The 17,368-nt window shown below is 51.0% G+C and overlaps 1 protein-coding gene across 2 annotated transcripts in view; it reads left to right on the top strand.

Moving 5' to 3' along the window:
* The window catches only part of LOC139275937 (Na(+)/H(+) exchange regulatory cofactor NHE-RF3-like), an 84,071-nt gene that overhangs the window by 39,720 nt on the left and 26,983 nt on the right, over positions 1 to 17,368 (top strand). For both annotated transcript variants that reach the window (XM_070893166.1, XM_070893165.1), the window contains exons 3-4: positions 9,630 to 9,657; positions 14,756 to 14,820. In XM_070893166.1, the coding sequence (XP_070749267.1) occupies positions 9,630 to 9,657; positions 14,756 to 14,820 (93 nt within the window). The remainder of the gene's footprint in view (positions 1 to 9,629; positions 9,658 to 14,755; positions 14,821 to 17,368) is intronic.

The raw sequence follows: 17,368 nt of genomic DNA, 5'->3' as shown, positions 1-17,368 counted from the left end.
TGGAACAGTGCACGGGACGCCGAGGTACAGCGGGTTAACACGATCAATGTCCACTGTTCTTACACCAAGACGCCTCCAATTATGATGAGGGTTCTACTCAACGGGATACCCGTCAACATGGAACTGGACACGGGGGCCAGTCAATCCCTCATGAGCGTTCAACAATTTGAACAGCTGTGGCCGCACAAAAGCAACAGACCAAAACTCACAAAGATCGACACCAAACTAAGGACCTATACTAAAGAAATCGTCCCAGTCCTTGGCAGCGCCATGCTCTCAGTCACACACAAAGGGATGGTGAACCAACTTTCCCTGTGGATTGTCCCCGGGGAGAAGCTGGCGAGCAGAACTTAATTGGAAATGGGATGATGTTCACATCATGTCGTCAGAGGAACGGACCTCCTGCTCAACAGTTCTGAGCCATTTTGAACATCTCTTTCAGCCAGGTGTGGACACCTTCAAAGGGGCTAAAGTTAGAATCTACATCACACAGAATGCCAGACCAGTCCATCACAAGACTAGAGCTGTGCCTTATGTGATGAGGGAAAAGACTGAACACGAACTAGACCGGCTTCTGCGGGAAGGCATAATTTCTCCCGTGGAATTCAGCGACTGGGCAAGCCCCATCGTCCCCGTCATGAAGCCTGATGGATCCGAGCGAATCTGTGGGGATTACAAGTCTACCATAAACAGAGTCTCCCTACAGGACCAATACCCGCTGTCCAGAGCGGAGGACCTATTTACCATGTTGGCTGGAGGAAAACTTTTCTCGAAACTTGACCTCACATCTGCGTATATGACGCAAGAACTGACAGAGTCTAAGCTACTCACCACCATCAACACACATCGATGTACAATCGATGCCCTTTAGGCATCAGGTCGGCAGCTGCTATATTCCAGCACAACATGGAGAGTCTGCTCAAGTCCATCCCGGGGACAGTTGTGTTTCAAGATGACATACTCATCACGGGCAGGGACACCGACTCTCATCTCTGCAATCTTGAGGAAGTAATAAGTCGATTGGATCAGGTAGGCCTAAGAGTTAAGAAATCCAAGTGTCTGTTTATCGCACCTGAGGTAGAATTTTTGGGCAGAAGGATTGCCGCTGATGGAATCCGCCCAACCGAATCTAAAACCAAAGCGATTCGCCTGGCACCCGGGCCCCGGAATGTCTCGGAACTGCGCGCCTTTCTCGGGCTACTCAATTACTTTGGGAACTTTATGCAGAACTTGAGCACACTGCTGGAGCCTCTCCACGTGCTACTCAGCAAGGAGTGCGATTGGTTTTGGGGGACGCCCAAGAACGCGCCTTTAATAAGGCACGCAACCTTCTGTGTTCCAAGAGTGTTTTAGCCTTTTTTGACTCAGGTAAAAAGTTAGTCCTTACGTGTGATGCGTCAGCGTACGGGATCGGGTACATTTTACAGCACGTCAATGATGCGGGTAAATTGCAGCCCGTTGCTTATGCCTCCAGGTCACTTTCGCGGGTGGAGCGCATGTACTGTATGGTTGAGAAGGAGGCGTTCGCGTGCGTGTACGGCGTCAAAAAGATGCACCAATACCTTTTTGGGAACAAGTTTGCATTAGAAACCGACCACAAACCCCTCACATCCCTCCTATCCGAGTGCAAGGCAATAAACGCCAACGCCTTGGCGCACATTCAGCGGTGGGCACTCATGCTGGCGGCTTACGACTCCACGATAAGGCACAGACCAGGTACAGACAACTGTGCCGACGCGCTTAGCAGGCTACCCCTGGCGACCACGGAAGGGTCCGACGAACAGGACTGTGAGATAGTCATGGCAATCAATGCCTTTGAATCCACAGGTTTGCCCATGACGGCTCGCCAAATCAGAGCCCGGACGACCAGCGACCCCACATTATCTCTAGTTAAAAGATGTGTTTTAACCGGTGACTGGGCAGAGGCTCGCGATGCCTGCCCCGAGGAGATCAAACCTTTCCATAGGCGCATGCATGAACTATCACTACAGGCAGACTGCCTGATGTGGGGCAGCCGGGTAGTTATGCCCTTACGAGGCAGGGAGGCGTTTGTCCGGGAGCTCCACCGCGAGCACCCGGGGATCGTCCTTATGAATGCCATAGCCAGATCCCACGTCTGGTGGCCTGGCATTGACGCGGACTTGGAGCTCTGCGTCTGTCGGTGCACCATTTGTGCCCAACTCAGTAATGCCCCCAGGGAGGCCCCCCTAACCCCCTGGCCCTGGCCCACCAAACCATGGTCGCGGGTGCATGTAGACTATGCGGGCCCATTCATGGGCAAAATGTTCCTCGTAGTCGTTGATGCATTTTCAAAATGGATCGAGTGCACCATTTTAAACTCGAGCACCACCTCCACCACTGTGGAGAGCCTCAGAACCATGTTTGCAACGCACGGCATTCCTGACATATTGGTCAGTGATAATGGTCCGTGCTTCACCAACGCAGAATTTCACGATTTTATAGTTGACCACTGTATAAATCACGTTAAGACGGCACCTTTCAAGCCAGCCTCCAATGGCCAGGCAGAGCGAGCAGTGCAGGTCATTAAACAAGGCATGCTCAGAATCCAAGGTCCCACACTGCAGAGCCGCCTGTCGCGACTGCTGCTGGCATACAGATTCCATCCTTGTCACCACTGTTAAGTCCTGACTCTAATGTACAGTCTTACACAAGACACATGCTGAAGTCAAGGTCACTCAGGACCTGCACCTTTAATTCCAGCTCTCCAGTGCTGCACTTGCCTGAGATCTCCCTTTATATACCACAGTGGGACAGGTATGGAGTGTCTCCTGCAAGTGCACCCCTGGTGGTAAGGTATGCTTATTGTTACAGGTCATATCCAGTTACAGTCATGAATAGCATGGTAAGATACAGTTATACACAGTAATGTCAGGTGCAGGTCCTGAGTGTGTGTGAGTGGGAGGGAGGGTGTGTGTGTGTGTGTGTGTGGGAGGGAGGGTGTGTGACTGTGAGAGGAAGGGAAGGTGTGAGGGGCCATAAAAGAAGTAGCGTGGAGGCATGCCACTCCAAGGTACAGCGCGAGCTGATGCAGGAGGGCAGCAAAGAGGCGCATCAGCAAGATCCAGGTCGGTGATTGGAGCGTGGGCAGGTACAGCAGGAGCAGCGAGAGACTGTGGAGGGATGTGATCGGGGTTCAGGGGAGGTGTGAGTTCAGGGCCAGGGGCAGCACGGGCCCACCCCACACTGCGATATACGTGCGCACTCGGCCCGTGCAGCAGAGCTGGTCTCCAGTCGTCCTGGTTAACCCTTGCCACTGGACCGAGACCTAGCTCTGTCAAGCCCCGTGTGGTGGCTGGTGTGCAACGGCCACCCCACGTTAAAAAAATCCACCCACAGGCATCTTCCACCCTTCAGGATGTAGTTCGGGTTCTTCATTCGAAACACCTGTGAACATCCTTTTCTTTGGCGTGGAAGCAAGTCATCCTCATTTCGAGGGACTGCCTCTGATGATGATGATGATACAGCCCACACGGAATGAAAACTCAATTTTACTCTCAGTGTCGAGTGAGTGTGATTGGAGGCCTGCTCCCAACATAGAACGACATTCAATTTTTAAATGTTCCCACAGTCCACTAGTTTCCAATGGAGTCAGAAGGTTGTGGGTTCAAATCCCATTCCAGGGACTTGAGCAGATAAATCTAAGCTGACACTCCAGTGCAGTGCTATGGGAGCGCCGCACTGTCGGAGGGGCAGTACTGAGGGAGCGCTGCACTGTCAGAGGGGCAGTACTGAGGGAGCGCCGCACTGTCAGAGGGGCAGTACTGAGGGAGCGCTGCACTGTCGGAGGGGCAGTACTGAGGGAGTGGTGTACTGTCGGAGGGGCAGTAGTGAGGGAGCACCGCACTGTTGGAGGGGCAGTACTGAGGGAGCACTGCACTGTCGGAGGGGCAGTACTGAGGGAGCACTGCACTGTTGGAGGGGTAGTACTGAGGGAGCACTGCACTGTCGGAGGGGCAGTACTGAGGGAGCACTGCACTGTCGGAGGGGCAGTACTGAGGGAGCGCCGCACTGTCGGAGGGGCAGTACTGAGGGAGCACTGCACTGTCGGAGGGGCAGTACTGAGGGAGCACTGCACTGTTGGAGGGGCAGTACTGAGGGAGTGCTGCACTGTCAGAGGGGCAGTACTGAGGGAGTGCCGCACTGTCGGAGGGGCAGTGCTGAGGGAGCGCCACACTGTCTTTCAGATGAGACGTTAAACCGAGCCCCGTCTGCCCTCTTAGGAGGACATAAAAGATCCCAGGGCACTACTTCAAAGAAGAGCAGGGGAGTTCTCCCCGGTGACCTGGGGCCAATATTTATCCCTCAACCAACATAACAAAAACAGATTATCTGGGTCATTATCACATTGCTGTTTGTGGGAGCTTGCTGTGCACAAATTGGCTACCGCGTTTCCCACATTGCAACAGTGACTACACTCCAATAGTACTTCATTGGCTGTAAAGGGCTTTGAGCCGACTGGTGATCATGAAAGGCGCTATCTAAATGTAAGTCTTTATTTCACATGTCCTGTGAAGACTCTCGCCTCTCTTGTCTTTCGTGTGATCAGAAAGCTTGAGCTATTTTGCGCTGACTTACGTCCAAAACCGCTCTGCATCACACACAAAGGTGTGAGTGTGGTTACCCCGGCTGGGATTTCCGTTGTGTGTGGGGTTCAGTTCAGTTCCTGCTACTCTGCAGTGAGAGTGAACCTCGCACTCGACCTTGGAATAGCACCTTTGCTTTATTCTTCTTTGTTAAATGTACGTTTGACTGGGAACCGAGAGGTACAGTCAGGTGTGACAATAGGCGAAAATCATACGACAGGTAATTATTACCTCTGCAATAATTTGATCTGTCTATGTGTAATCTCTCAGGTGGGCCTATGCCTGTGACATGGTATCAGACATACTGGAAATTCACAGCTTTGGTATCAACAACAACAACAACTTGTATATTATATAGCGCCTTTAACGTAGTGAAGCATCCCAAGGCACTTCACGGGAGTATTATGAGACAAAACATTTGACCCTGAGCCGCATAAGGAGAAATTAGGGCAGGTGACCAAAAGCTTGTTCACCGAGGTAGGTTTAAAGGAGCGTCTTAAAGGAGGAAAGAGAGGTAGAGAGGCGGAGAGGTTTAGGGAGGGAGTTCCAGAGTTTGGGGCCCAGGCAGCTGAAGGCACGGCCACCGATGGTGGAGCGGTTATAATCAGGGATGCTCAAGAGGGCAGAATTGGAGCAGCGCAGATATCTCGTGGGGGAGGGGGTGCTGGAGGACATTACAGAGATAGGGAGGGGCGAGGGCCATGGAGGGATTTGTAAACAAGGAAGAGAATTTTGAAATCGAGGCGTTGCTTAACTGGAAGCCAATGTAGGTCAGCGAGCACAGGGGGCGATGGGTGAGCGGGACTTGGTGCGAGTTAGGACACGGGCCGAGATTTAGATCACCTCAAGTTTACGTAGTGTAGAATGTGGGAGGCCAGCCCATGAGTGCGTTGCAATAGTCAAGTCTAGAGGTGATAAAGGCATGGATGAGGGTTTCAGCAGCAGATGAGCTGAGGCAGGGGCGGAGACGGGCGATGTTACGGAGGTGGAAATAGGCGGGTCTTAGTTATGCTGTGGATATATAATCGAAAGCTCATTTCAGGGTCAAATATGACACTTCCTGAGACAAACACACCTCTTTTTTCCAGCTCCAATGCTCAGACCTTCTGTACAGGGAGAGATGGGGGATCTCATCTCTGAGACAGAAGTTGTGGGTTCAAGCCTCACTCCAGAGACTTACTTGAGCCCGTAAACCAGGCTGACACTCACTTTCGAAGAAGAGCAGGAGAGTTCTCCAACATTCCTTCCTCAGCCCTTTAAACGCTGGCTGTAAAGTGAAAGAAAGAAAGAGGACTTGCATTTATATAGCGCCTTTCACGGCCCTTTCAAAGCACTTTACAGCCAATGAAGTACTGTTGGAGTGTAGTCACTGTTGTAATGTGGGAAACGCAGCAGCCAATTTGTGCACAGCAAGCTCCCATAAACAGCAACGTGATAATGACCAGATAATCTGTTTTTGTTATGTTGATTGAGGGATAAATATTGGCTGGTACACCGGGGATAACTCCCCTGCTCTTCTTCGAAATAGTACCATGGGATCTTTTGCGTTCACCTGAGAGAGCAGAGGGGACTTCGGTTTAACATCTCATCCAAAAGACGGCACCTCCGACAGTGCAGCACTCCCTCAGTACTGCCCCTCCGACAGTGCGGCGCTCCCTCAGTACTGCCCTCCGACACTCCCTCAGTACTGCCCCTCCGACAGTGCAGCACTCCCTCAGTACTGCACCTCCGACAGTGCAGCACTCCCTCAGTACTGCCCCTCCGACAGTGCAGCACTCCCTCAGTACTGCCCCTCCGACAGTGCGGCGCTCCCTCAGTACTGCCTCTCCGACAGTGCGGCGTTCCCTCAGTACTGCCCCTCCGACAGTGCAGCACTCCCTCAGTACTGCCCCTCCGACAGTGCGGCGCTCCCTCAGTACTGCCCCTCCGACAGTGCAGCACTCCCTCAGTACTGCCCCTCCGACAGTGCGGCGCTCCCTCAGTACTGCCCCTCCGACAGTGCAGCACTCCCTCAGTACTGCCTCTCCAACACTGCGGCGCTCCCTCAGTACTGCCCCTCCGACAGTGCGGCGCTCCTTCAGTACTGCCCCTCCGACAGTGCGGCCCTCCCTCAGTACTCTAGGAGTATCAGCCTAGATTTTTGTGCTCAAGTCCCTGGAGTGGGACTTGAACCCACAACCTTCTGACTCAGAGGTGAGAGTGCTGCCCACTGAGCCACGGCTGACACTACTTTGGAACATCCTGCGATTGAGAAAGGCGCGATATAAATGCAGGTTATTTCAGAAGTTTCTCCAGCCTTTCGCCATAACTACATTGTCTGATGCTCGGGATCAGAGCTGTACTCTACCTTACACCTCCCACAGACTTCAACACCTCCCTCGTGACCTCCTGACCTCGTGAGCCCTATTCAAGGAGTGGTCTGACCGGAACACTGGGCAAATCAGGCGGGACCTCCTCCCACTCGCTTTGGATCCGGGGGCTTTTGAATTAGTTTCCATGCAAGACGCTTGACACAACGTATACACACACACACACACACACACACATACTCTGCATCTTTATTGCTGCTGGGTTAGTGTATGTAAATTTCAGGAGAGCAGCGTGATTATCCGGATGGTTATTTTATGAGTACAGAGGACCTTTTGTACCTTATACCAGGTCAGGACCACAATTCATTTCCAGCTCATTCAGGCTGGTGAATTGCAGCGTAGCCTTCAGCAACCAGCGGGGCTTGGGGCAGCCACTGCACAGGCCAGAGACATTTCACAAGTTCGACAAGAAGAAAATGCGATCAGGTTCAACAGCTTCTTATTTAATAGATCAACGGTATCCACCCTCTCTCCATAGCCCCCAACCCCAACCCCACCCTCTCTCCATAGCCCCCAACCCCAACCCCACCCTCTCTCCATAACCCCGAACCCCACCCTCTCTCCATAACCCCCAACCCCAACCCCACCCTCTCTCCATAGCCCCCACCCCCAACCCCACCCTCTCTCCATAACCCCGAACCCCACCCTCTCTCCATAGCCCCCACCCCCAACCCCACCCTCTCTTCATAACCCCGAACCCCACCCTCTCTCCATAGCCCCCACCCCCAACCCCACCCTCTCTCCATAACCCCCAACCCCAACCCCACCCTCTCTCCATAACCCCCAACCCCACCCCCTCTCCATAGCCCCCAACCCCAACCCCACCCTCTCTCCATAACCCCCCAACCCCAACCCCACCCTCTCTCAATAACCCCCAACCCCAACCCCACCCTCTCTCCATAACCCCCAACCCCACCCTCTCTCCATAGCCCCCCACCCCAACCCCACCCTCTCTCCATAACCCCCACCCCCAACCCCACCCTCTCTCCATAACCCCCAACCCCAACCCCACCCTCTCTCCATAACCCCCCAATCCCACCCATGGAGGCCTGGAGTAGCAGGATCACGGGCAAAGTAATAAATATATTTTTGCAACTTTCCTGTTTGGGCCTCTCCGGGCCCTGATCAGCTGCGAGCGGGGACCTCACTGCAACTTCCCGCTCTAGCCTCCTCTTAAATACCTCCCCCCCCCCCCCCAAGATCTCTACCCTCCTCCAACCCCCCAATATCTCTGCGCTTCTCCAATTCTGACCTCTTGAGTATCCCCAATTTTCATCGCTCCACTGTCGGTCGGGCCGTGCCTTCAGCTGCCCGGGCCCCAAGCTCTGGAATTCCCTCCCGAAATCTCTCCGCCTCTCTCTCCTACTTTAAAATGCTCCTTAAAGTCTACCTCTTTGACCAGGCTTTTGGTCACCTGTCCTAATATCTCCCTGTGTGGCGCAGTGTCAACTTTTGTCTGATGATGCTCCTGTGAAGCGTCTTGGGATGTTTTTACTACGTTAAAGGCGCTATATAAATGCAGTTTGTTGTTGTCCCCGATATGCGTATGTTTAAGAAGAACCTCCACCTTTGGCCTTGCTGCCTGTTCAGGTGAAATTCAAAGACCAGTCGGCTCTATGGCAGGTATATAACGTGGGCGATTTTAACGGACACGGTCGTATAGCGGTTATGTCACTGGGCGACTAATCCAGGGGCCTGGACTACTGATCATGGAGACAGGCCTTCAAATCTGGGGATTTAGATTCAGTTAATTAAATAAATCTGGAATGAAATAAAACGCTAGTGTCAGTAATGGTGACCATGAAACTACCGGATTGTCGTAAAAACCCATCTGGTTCATTAATGCCCCTTTAGGGAAGGAAATCTGCCGTCCTTACCCGGTCTGGCCTATATGTGACTCCAGACCCACAGCAATGTGGTTGACTCTTAACTGCCCCCTGAAATGGCCCAGCGAGCCAATCAGTTGTACCAAACTACAGCGGTTCAAGAAAGCAGCTCACCATCACCTTCTCGAGGGCGATTAGGAATGGGCAATAAATGCCAACCTTGCCAGGGGCGCCCACATCCCGTGAGTGAATAATTTTTTTTTAAACTGCTCGCCTAAGCGGTTTACACCAGGTGGGGAGGATTAAAATCGCCTCCTCTTAGAGTGCAGGGGTTCAGGGCAATTTCTCAGGGCGGTTGGAAGTGGGGATTTTCTGCAGACCGCTTCTATTCATCGTGTGCTTCAATGGTTGGACTGGGATGTGTCATGTATCTTACATTATTATATATAACATGCTATACATGACTGTAATAAGATATGACCTGTAACCACCAGCATACCTTACCACCAGGGGTGCACTTGCAAGAGACAGGTATATAAGGACAGGTCTCAGGCAAGTGCAGCATTCCAGAGCTGTGAAATAAAGGTGCAGGTCCAGAGTGACCTTGACTTCACTACATGCCTCGTGTGAATCTGTACTGAGGGGACAGGACTTTACAGGATGGTGTCCGCTGATAGCGGTATTCCTGAGGGCGTCCCAGCAAAGCAGGAACAGGAGTAGGCCGTTCAGCCCCTCGAGCCTGTTCCGCAAAAAAGAAATTGCGTCTTAAAGAAATGTCCTTTGTAGGAAAGGTGCTGCAACTCTTAAATGTTTTTTCTTCTTCTTTCCAGGAATCGAGGACACAACAGCATTATCCCCGTAAGTATGGATTTATCTTCAATTATTATTCCAATAAGGGAGAGATGGAAGAGGTTGGGAGCGTTGTGTCAAAGGTTCCAAACTCAGGACACCGTGGCATCACAGCGCCGAAGTTCGAGTCGATGACTTGCCGGCAGTTTGGGGGCCAAAGGTCAGTCGACTCTCGGGGAGCATGGGAGCCAGAAAGATCGCTATATTCTCCGGAGTTTGGAAGAATGAGGTGATCTCACTGAAATGTATAAAATTCTTAGAGGGCTTGATGGTGTAATGTATTTGCTTCATGAGTTCTTTGCTTAAGAATTCATAACAACTCATTGCTATTAAGAACTAGTTGGTTTATTAGCAAAGGTTTAACAATCACACTACATATTACCAGTTCATCCACCAAGCTCACAACCACCTGCCCCAGTGTGGATCCCCCGAACCCAACTGGCTGGGGTTTTATTGAGTCTTGTGAACATCACATGACTGGCTAAGCCGCTCCCAACTCAACAGCCCCACAAACCTGTGACCGTACTCACAGATGCATATATTACACCTGGGTAGATGCTGAGAGGTTATTTCCCCCTGGCTGGGGAGTCTAGAACCAGGGGTCACAATCTCAGGATAAGTGGTCAGCCATTTGGGACTGAGATGAGCAGAAATGTATTCACTCAGAGAGTTGTGAATCTTTGGAAATCTCCAGCCCAGAGGGCTGTGGATGCTGAGTCGTTGGGTATACTCAAGGCTGAGATCGATAGATTTTGGACTGGAGGAGAATGAAGGGATATGGGGACAGTGCAGGAAAGTGGAGTTGAGGTTAAAGATCTGCCATGAACTCATTGAATGGCGGAGCAGGCTCGAGGGGCCGAATTTGGCGGTGTGAGCTGTGAGGAAGGTGCTAAGAGGCTGCAGGTTAGGTGAGTGGGCAAATGCATGGCAGATGCAGTATAATGTGGATAAGTGTGAGGTTATCCACTTTGGTGGCAAAAACATGAAGGCAGTATATTATCTGAATGGCGGCAGATTGGGAAAAGGGGAGGCGCAACGAGACCTGGGTGTCATGGTTCATCAGTCATTGAAAGTGGGCATGCAGGTACAGCAGGCGGTGAAGAAGGCAAATGGTATGTTGGCCTTCATAGCTAGGGAATTTGAGTATAGGAGCAGGGAGGTCTTACTGCAGTTGTATAGGGCCTTGGTGAGGCCTCACCTGGAATATTGTGTTCAGTTTTGGTCTCCTAATCTGAGGCAGGACGTTCTTGCTATTGAGGGAGTGTAGCGAAGGGTCACCAGACTGATTCCCGGAATGGCTGGACTGACGAATGAGGAGAGACTGGATCGGCTAGGCTTATACTCATTGGGATTTAGAAGGATGAGAGGGGATCGCATAGAAACATATAAAATTCTGACGGGACTGGACAGGTTAGATGAAGGAAGAATGTTCCCGATGTTGGGGAAGTCCAGAACCAGAGGACATTGTCTTAGGATAAGGGGTAGGCCATTTAGGACTGAGATGAGGAGAAACTTCTTCACTCAGAGAGTTGTTAACCTGTGGAATTCCCTACCGCAGAGAGTTGTTGAGGCCAGTTCATTGGATATATTCAAAAGGGAGTTAGATGTGACCCTTACGGCTAAAGGGATCAAGTGGTATGGAGAGAAAGCAGGAAAGGGGTACTGAGGGAATGATCAGCCATGATCTTATTGAATGGCGGTGCAGGCTCGAGGGGCCGAATGAACGACACCTGCTCCTAATTCTAACGTTCTCATGTTCTTATCAGTAAGGACCAATGATCTTGTTGCTCCTGAAGTTGAAACAATCCCATCTATAATCTGTCGCTTCTGTCCCTCAGGCATGATTTTTTGGGGGGGGCAATGTGTATCCGGCTCACTCTTGCATTTACAGATGTGCACGCACATCAGGCAAGGACAGGACCGGGTGTGGCTGCCATGTTCCCACGATATAATAGACTGCCAGCACTCACTGTCCAGGCACATGTCTGCAAAATGGCCAGGCCGCAGGGGACAGCACCCTCACGCCTCAGCTCATCCGCGCCTGAAGCCCTCATCCGTGTCTCTCATATCTCTAGATGCCACTGTTCCATCACTCTCCTGGCCGGCCTCCCACCTTCCACCCTCCGTAAACATGAGGTGATCCAAAACTCTACTGTACCATATCCTAACTCGCACCAAGTCCCGTTCACCCATCACCCCCTGTGCTCGCTGACCTACATTGTCTCCCGGTCCGGCATCGCTTCGATTTTAAAATTCTCATCCATGTTTACAAATCTCTCCATGGCCTCACCTTCCCTTGGTCTTCCAACCCTCTGAGATCTCTGCGCTCCTCCAATTCTGGCCTCTTGAGCATCCTGATTTGGAGCGCTCCACTATTGGCGGCCGTGCCTTCAGCTGACTGGGCCCTAAGCTCTGGAATTCCCTCCCTAAACCTCTCCGCCTCTCTCTCCGACTTGAAGACGCTCCTTAAAACTTGCCTCTTTAGTCACCTGTCCTAATATCTCCTTATGTGGCTCGGTGTCAAATTTTGTTTGATGATCGCTCTTGTGAAGCGCCTTGGAACGGTTTACTGCATTAAAGGCGCTATATAAATGCAAGTTGCTGTTGGTTTACTCAGTGAGCATTACCCACTGCCCTCTCGGTAGCAATGATTGACTGATTTCTTGGCTTGTGTAGTTCTCTGACCCAACACCGAGACCTTGACTGAGCTGCATTAACAATTCCACATTGTAAGATTTGAATCACAGGTCACACACAGATTACCCAAAGGGTCTTAGGAATTGCAAGGCATTTTTTTAAGGGAGCGGTAGTACAAATACCTGTATAGTCAAACACAAACACACAATCAGGGTAGACATAGTAGATGTACGACCCATGACAAGTAGATGGTACTAGTCCCAATCAGACAGACGGCTGGTAACAAGAACAGTTCTTCGCTCCACCGTCTGCCCTGAAAAACAGGACCAATTAACCCAATGAAATGTCGAGTTCCTTGTCTCAGCTCTTAGGTGAAAAACCCTCCCCTTCCCATGAGATTGTGCCTTGTTTTGGACAGGTTTGTTTATCTCAAGGTGCCTTGCTCAACCTCTCATCAAGGCCTGCTTCTGTGTTATGCTCCTGTGACTCCGCTCTCTGTACAATGTGATTGGACTCCTTCAGTGTCATCAACTTGGGCAGACTGCTGAGTTCGGGTACTCGGAGAAGACTATTTCTTACAAACCACGATTTTGTACAACGTGCTCACAGTAGACGCAGCAATGACTCTCCGTGGCTCCGATCCTAAGCACACACAACTGAACCCGAGCCAGCCCCGATCTAATTGACTATCATGAGCTATTTACTCAGTTGAATGTAAATTGATTGTGTAATTACATTATCCTCTCGGCCAACTGCACAAAAACACAGAAAGCCGGTAATTCAAACTGATAGTGGTGTATCCGTTGGCGATAAGACAGATGTTAAAAATCGATGGGGTCGATTTTAAATTCGTGGCGCACAAATCCAGGGGAGAGACCCATTCTTAGCCTCCGACCTCGTTCAAATGGAACTACCGAGCTGTGGGGACAACATGGGGCTCCCAATGCAGCTCAAGGGGTCTGTGGGGATTGTTGGAACAGTGGGTTAGATAATGGACTTGATGTTACATTGGGTTACCACAGTGTACCCTGAGACCATTAGTCCCACTCCAGCCAGTGCCCAGCTCCGAGCCAATTGAATCCAAAGCAACTCTCTTATTAAAAACATAAATACGTTCCTTATGTTGTATTAACCCCTCAGATTACTGCCTGTTTTCAGCCTCTGGTATACATTAATCTGGGGGTAACTCAATTGTTACTTATATTTCTCGTTCATCTCTTACTGAATCAAGGAGGCCAAAATTATGAGAAGTTTTGATAGAGTTAATAAGGAGAAGCTGTTTCCACTGGAAAGGCCTGTTCACCAGAGGTCACAGATTGAAGGTAACTGGGCACAGCCAAGGGCGCCATCAACCAGTCCAGGCAGCGGGCAGTCAAGGGGGTCGTTCAGCCCGACTGCCTGCCTCTCTTCCGCGGTTACATCCGAGCCTGGTTGTCCCTGGGAGATGGAGCACGCAGTGTCCACCGGTACGCTCGCGGCCTTCCGCGAGAGGTGGGGGCCGGAGGGACTGGAGTGCATCATCACCCCTGGCAACCAAATTTTAATTTGATTTAAGTTTACGGTCAAAAGTTTAATTTGTTTAATGTGTCGGTTTAGTGCCCCCCCCCCCCCCCCTTTAATCAGGGGGCACTTGATTATTGTGCTACCAAAAATAGTTGAAGGTAAGCGGCTACAGAGCCAGTGAGGAGAGGAGGAATTTTGCCTTCACGCAGCGAGTTGTTGTGATCGGGAACGCGCTGCCCGAAAGGGCGGTGGGAGCAGATTCAATCGTAACTTTCAAACGGGAATTGGATTAAATACTTGAAAAGGACAAATGTCCAGGGCTGTGGGGAAAGAGCGGGGGAGTGGGACTAAATGGATCACTCTTTGAAAGAGCTGGCACAGGCATGATGGGCCGAATGGCCTCCTTCTGTGCCGTAAGACTATATGGGGCCGAAATTCAGCTGGCACACCAATGATATTTTCTCTGTACTTACCACACGGGAGATTTTACAGGACTTTGACATTTTTTCAAAGCCCCAGAGGAAATGAGTCATAGTGGGGGGGGGGGCGAGCCATCGACTGAAAGACGGGCTGAGGGGCTGAATATGGGTCGGGACCAGGACTCCGTCGCTGTAAATCAGCGCGTGCGAGTCACCACGCTCTCTCCCCTCCGTTAAAAGGGAGAGAATGTGTAATTCTAGCTCTTCAGCCACTGAGTCACCAGGGAGGGTTTCTGCCGGGCCGGGCTGCCCGTTGTGTTCCGATGATGCGCTTGTGGCAGTCAGCAGCATCGAGCAGAATCGGGACCAGGCTGAAAAATCCCCGACCTGACCTTGAGTTGCGGCGACCATTTGCGGCCACGGGATTCCGCCAAATGGCCGCTGCAAACAGGCAGCAACGCTCTCTCCAAGACCCTGAATTTCGGCCCATGGGACTCAAAAAGAATAAAAGTGATATTTTTTTAATCTTCTGTTTTGTTTATTTTCAGAATATTTACTTTTAATCCGAAGGAAGGGATCGACAACCCTGCCCTGGTCATATGTGACGACCTCGGTAAATTAAACTTAATGTATTTTTATTGAAAACGCTTTTATGAGGAGCTGTAAATGGCAGATAAGAGCTAAACATTAACCTTGCCCGATGCTAAAGATGAACGTGGCACTAAGTAACTCTCAGAGCAATGAGACGCTGTCCTGGGTGATGAGATCATTTCTGTCACTGAAGCGGCCGCCACGTTACTGGATCCGAAATCAAACAAAGAAAAATCTAATTTCTGTTCTGTAGGACCCTGGTCAAATTTAACGTTTCCATGGTGAGCTGCGAACCACAGCCATGCTGTGTGCTGTCCCTGTTCATTCACATCAGGAATAATGGGCTTAGAGGAAGCAGGGTGGGAGGAGGCTGGACGGATCATAAACACCGGCACGGACCTGTTGGGCTGAGTGGCCTCGTTCCCTGCTGTAAATGCGGTGTAATACTACAGAGGATTGCCGAGAAAAAGTGGGAACATCTCAAAAAAACGACTAACCAAGGCACCTGGTTTGTGGTTTTCAGGGAAACGCAGAATGTCATCCGCAAAAAATTCAACAAAAATAGGGGTTGACTTACTCAATCACCATAAAACATGGTATCAGCCGTGGCTCATTAGGCAGCACTCTCGCCTCTGAGTCAGAAGGTTGTGGGTTCAAGTCCCACTCCAGGGACTTGAGCACAAAAATCTAGGCTGACACACTCGCAGTGCAGTGCTGAGGGAGCGCCGCACTGTCAGAGGGGCAATACTGAGGGAGTGCCGCACTGTTGGAGGGGCAGTACTGAGGGAGGGTCGCACTGTCGGAGGGGCAGTACTGAGGAAGTGCTGTACTGTCGGAGGGGCAGTACTGAGGGAGTGCTGCACTGTCGGAGGGGCAGTGCTGAGGGAGTGCTGCACTGTTGGAGGGGCAGTACTGAGGGAGTGTCGGAGGGACAGTGCGGAGCGAGCGCCGCACTGTCGGAGGGGCAGTACTGAGGAAGTGCTGTACTGTCGGAGGGGCAGTACTGAGAGAGCGCCGCACTGTCGGAGGGGCAGTGCTGAGGGAGCACCGCACTGTCGGAGGGGCAGTACTGAGGAAGTGCTGTAATGTCGGAGGGACAGTACTGAGGCAGTGCCGCACTGTTGGAGGGGCAGTACTGAGGGAGTGCCACACTGTCGGAGGGGCAGTACTGAGGGAGCACCGCATTGTCAGAGGGGCAGTACTGAGGGAGCGCCGCACTGTCGGAGGTGCTGCCTTTCGGATGGGACTTTTAACCGAAGCCCCGTCTACCCTCTTGGGGGGACATAAAAGATCCCATGTCACTATTTTGAAGAAGAGCATGGTGTTCTCCCCAGTGTGCTGTCCAATATTTATCCTACAATAAAAAACAACAGATTATCTGGTCATTATCACATTGCTGTCTGTGGGAGCTTGCTGTGTACAAATTGGCTGCTGCATTTCCTACATTACAACAGTGACTACACTCCAGAAGTACTTCCTTGGCTGGATGGTACTGTGGGACGCCCTGAAGTTGCGAAAGGCGCTTCACAAAAGATCTTTCTTTCTAAAATAATGAATTGGTCGCTAAGCACTTTGGGATGTCCTGGGAATGTTATTCGGCAAGTTTGTTTTCTTCGAGAATCAGTAACATTCCAAAAATAATTGTAAAATAGTATTTCTACAGATTATTTGGTCATTATCAGATTGCTGCACATTCACCTCCCCTCCTTGGTTGGCCAGTCCAGTGAAGAATCCACCCTGAATGTTTTTATTCATTCTCGGGATATGGTCATTATTGGGAAGGCCGGAATTTATCACCAATGCCTGGAGCTTCTGGGAAAATGGTGGTGGAACTTCCCGACCCACGTTCTGTTTGATACAACTGAGTGGCCATTTCAGGGGGCAGTTAAGAGTCAACCACGTTGCTGTGGGTCTGGAATCACATATATGCCCAGACCAGGTAAGGGCGGCAGATTTCCTTCCCTGTGAGGAGGACACAAAAAAATCTGCAAAAGGACATAGACAGGCTAAGCGAGTGGGCAAAAATTTGTCAGATGGAGTATAATGTTGGAAAGTGCACTTTGGCAGAAATCTGGTAGTTTCATGGTCACTGTTGCCGAATTCCAGCTTTTTAATTCCAGATTTTCTTTTCAAATTGAATTGAAACATTAGGTAAGGCAGTGTAAATTGTCAAACATGGTGAGGTTTGAAGTCTTTTTCTCTGGATTATTGCCCATACCTCTAGATTATATTCCACCAGTATCGCCACTACATTAGCATATCCCTGTCACCAGATTGGATGAAGCCTCCCACCCAAAACATTAACCTGTCTTTTCCCTATTCAGATGCCAACACATTTTCTGTGTTGAGTACAAAAGTCTAGGCTGACACTCCAGTACAGTACTGAGGGAGTACTGCACTGTCGGAGGGGCAGTACTGAGGGAGCGCTGCACTGTCAGAGGGGCAGTACTGAGGGAGCGCTGCACTGTCGGAGGGGCAGTACTGAGGGAGCGCTGCACTGTCGGAGGGGCAGTACTGAGGGAGCGCTGCACTGTCGGAGGGGCAGTACTGAGGGAGTGCTGCACTGTCAG

The sequence above is a fragment of the Pristiophorus japonicus genome, chromosome 11 (genome assembly GCF_044704955.1).
Source record: "Pristiophorus japonicus isolate sPriJap1 chromosome 11, sPriJap1.hap1, whole genome shotgun sequence".
In the NCBI taxonomy this organism is placed as follows: Eukaryota; Metazoa; Chordata; class Chondrichthyes; family Pristiophoridae; genus Pristiophorus; species Pristiophorus japonicus.
The sequence above is the reverse complement of the archived record's forward strand: the minus strand, read 5'-3'. Positions and strand labels throughout refer to the sequence as shown.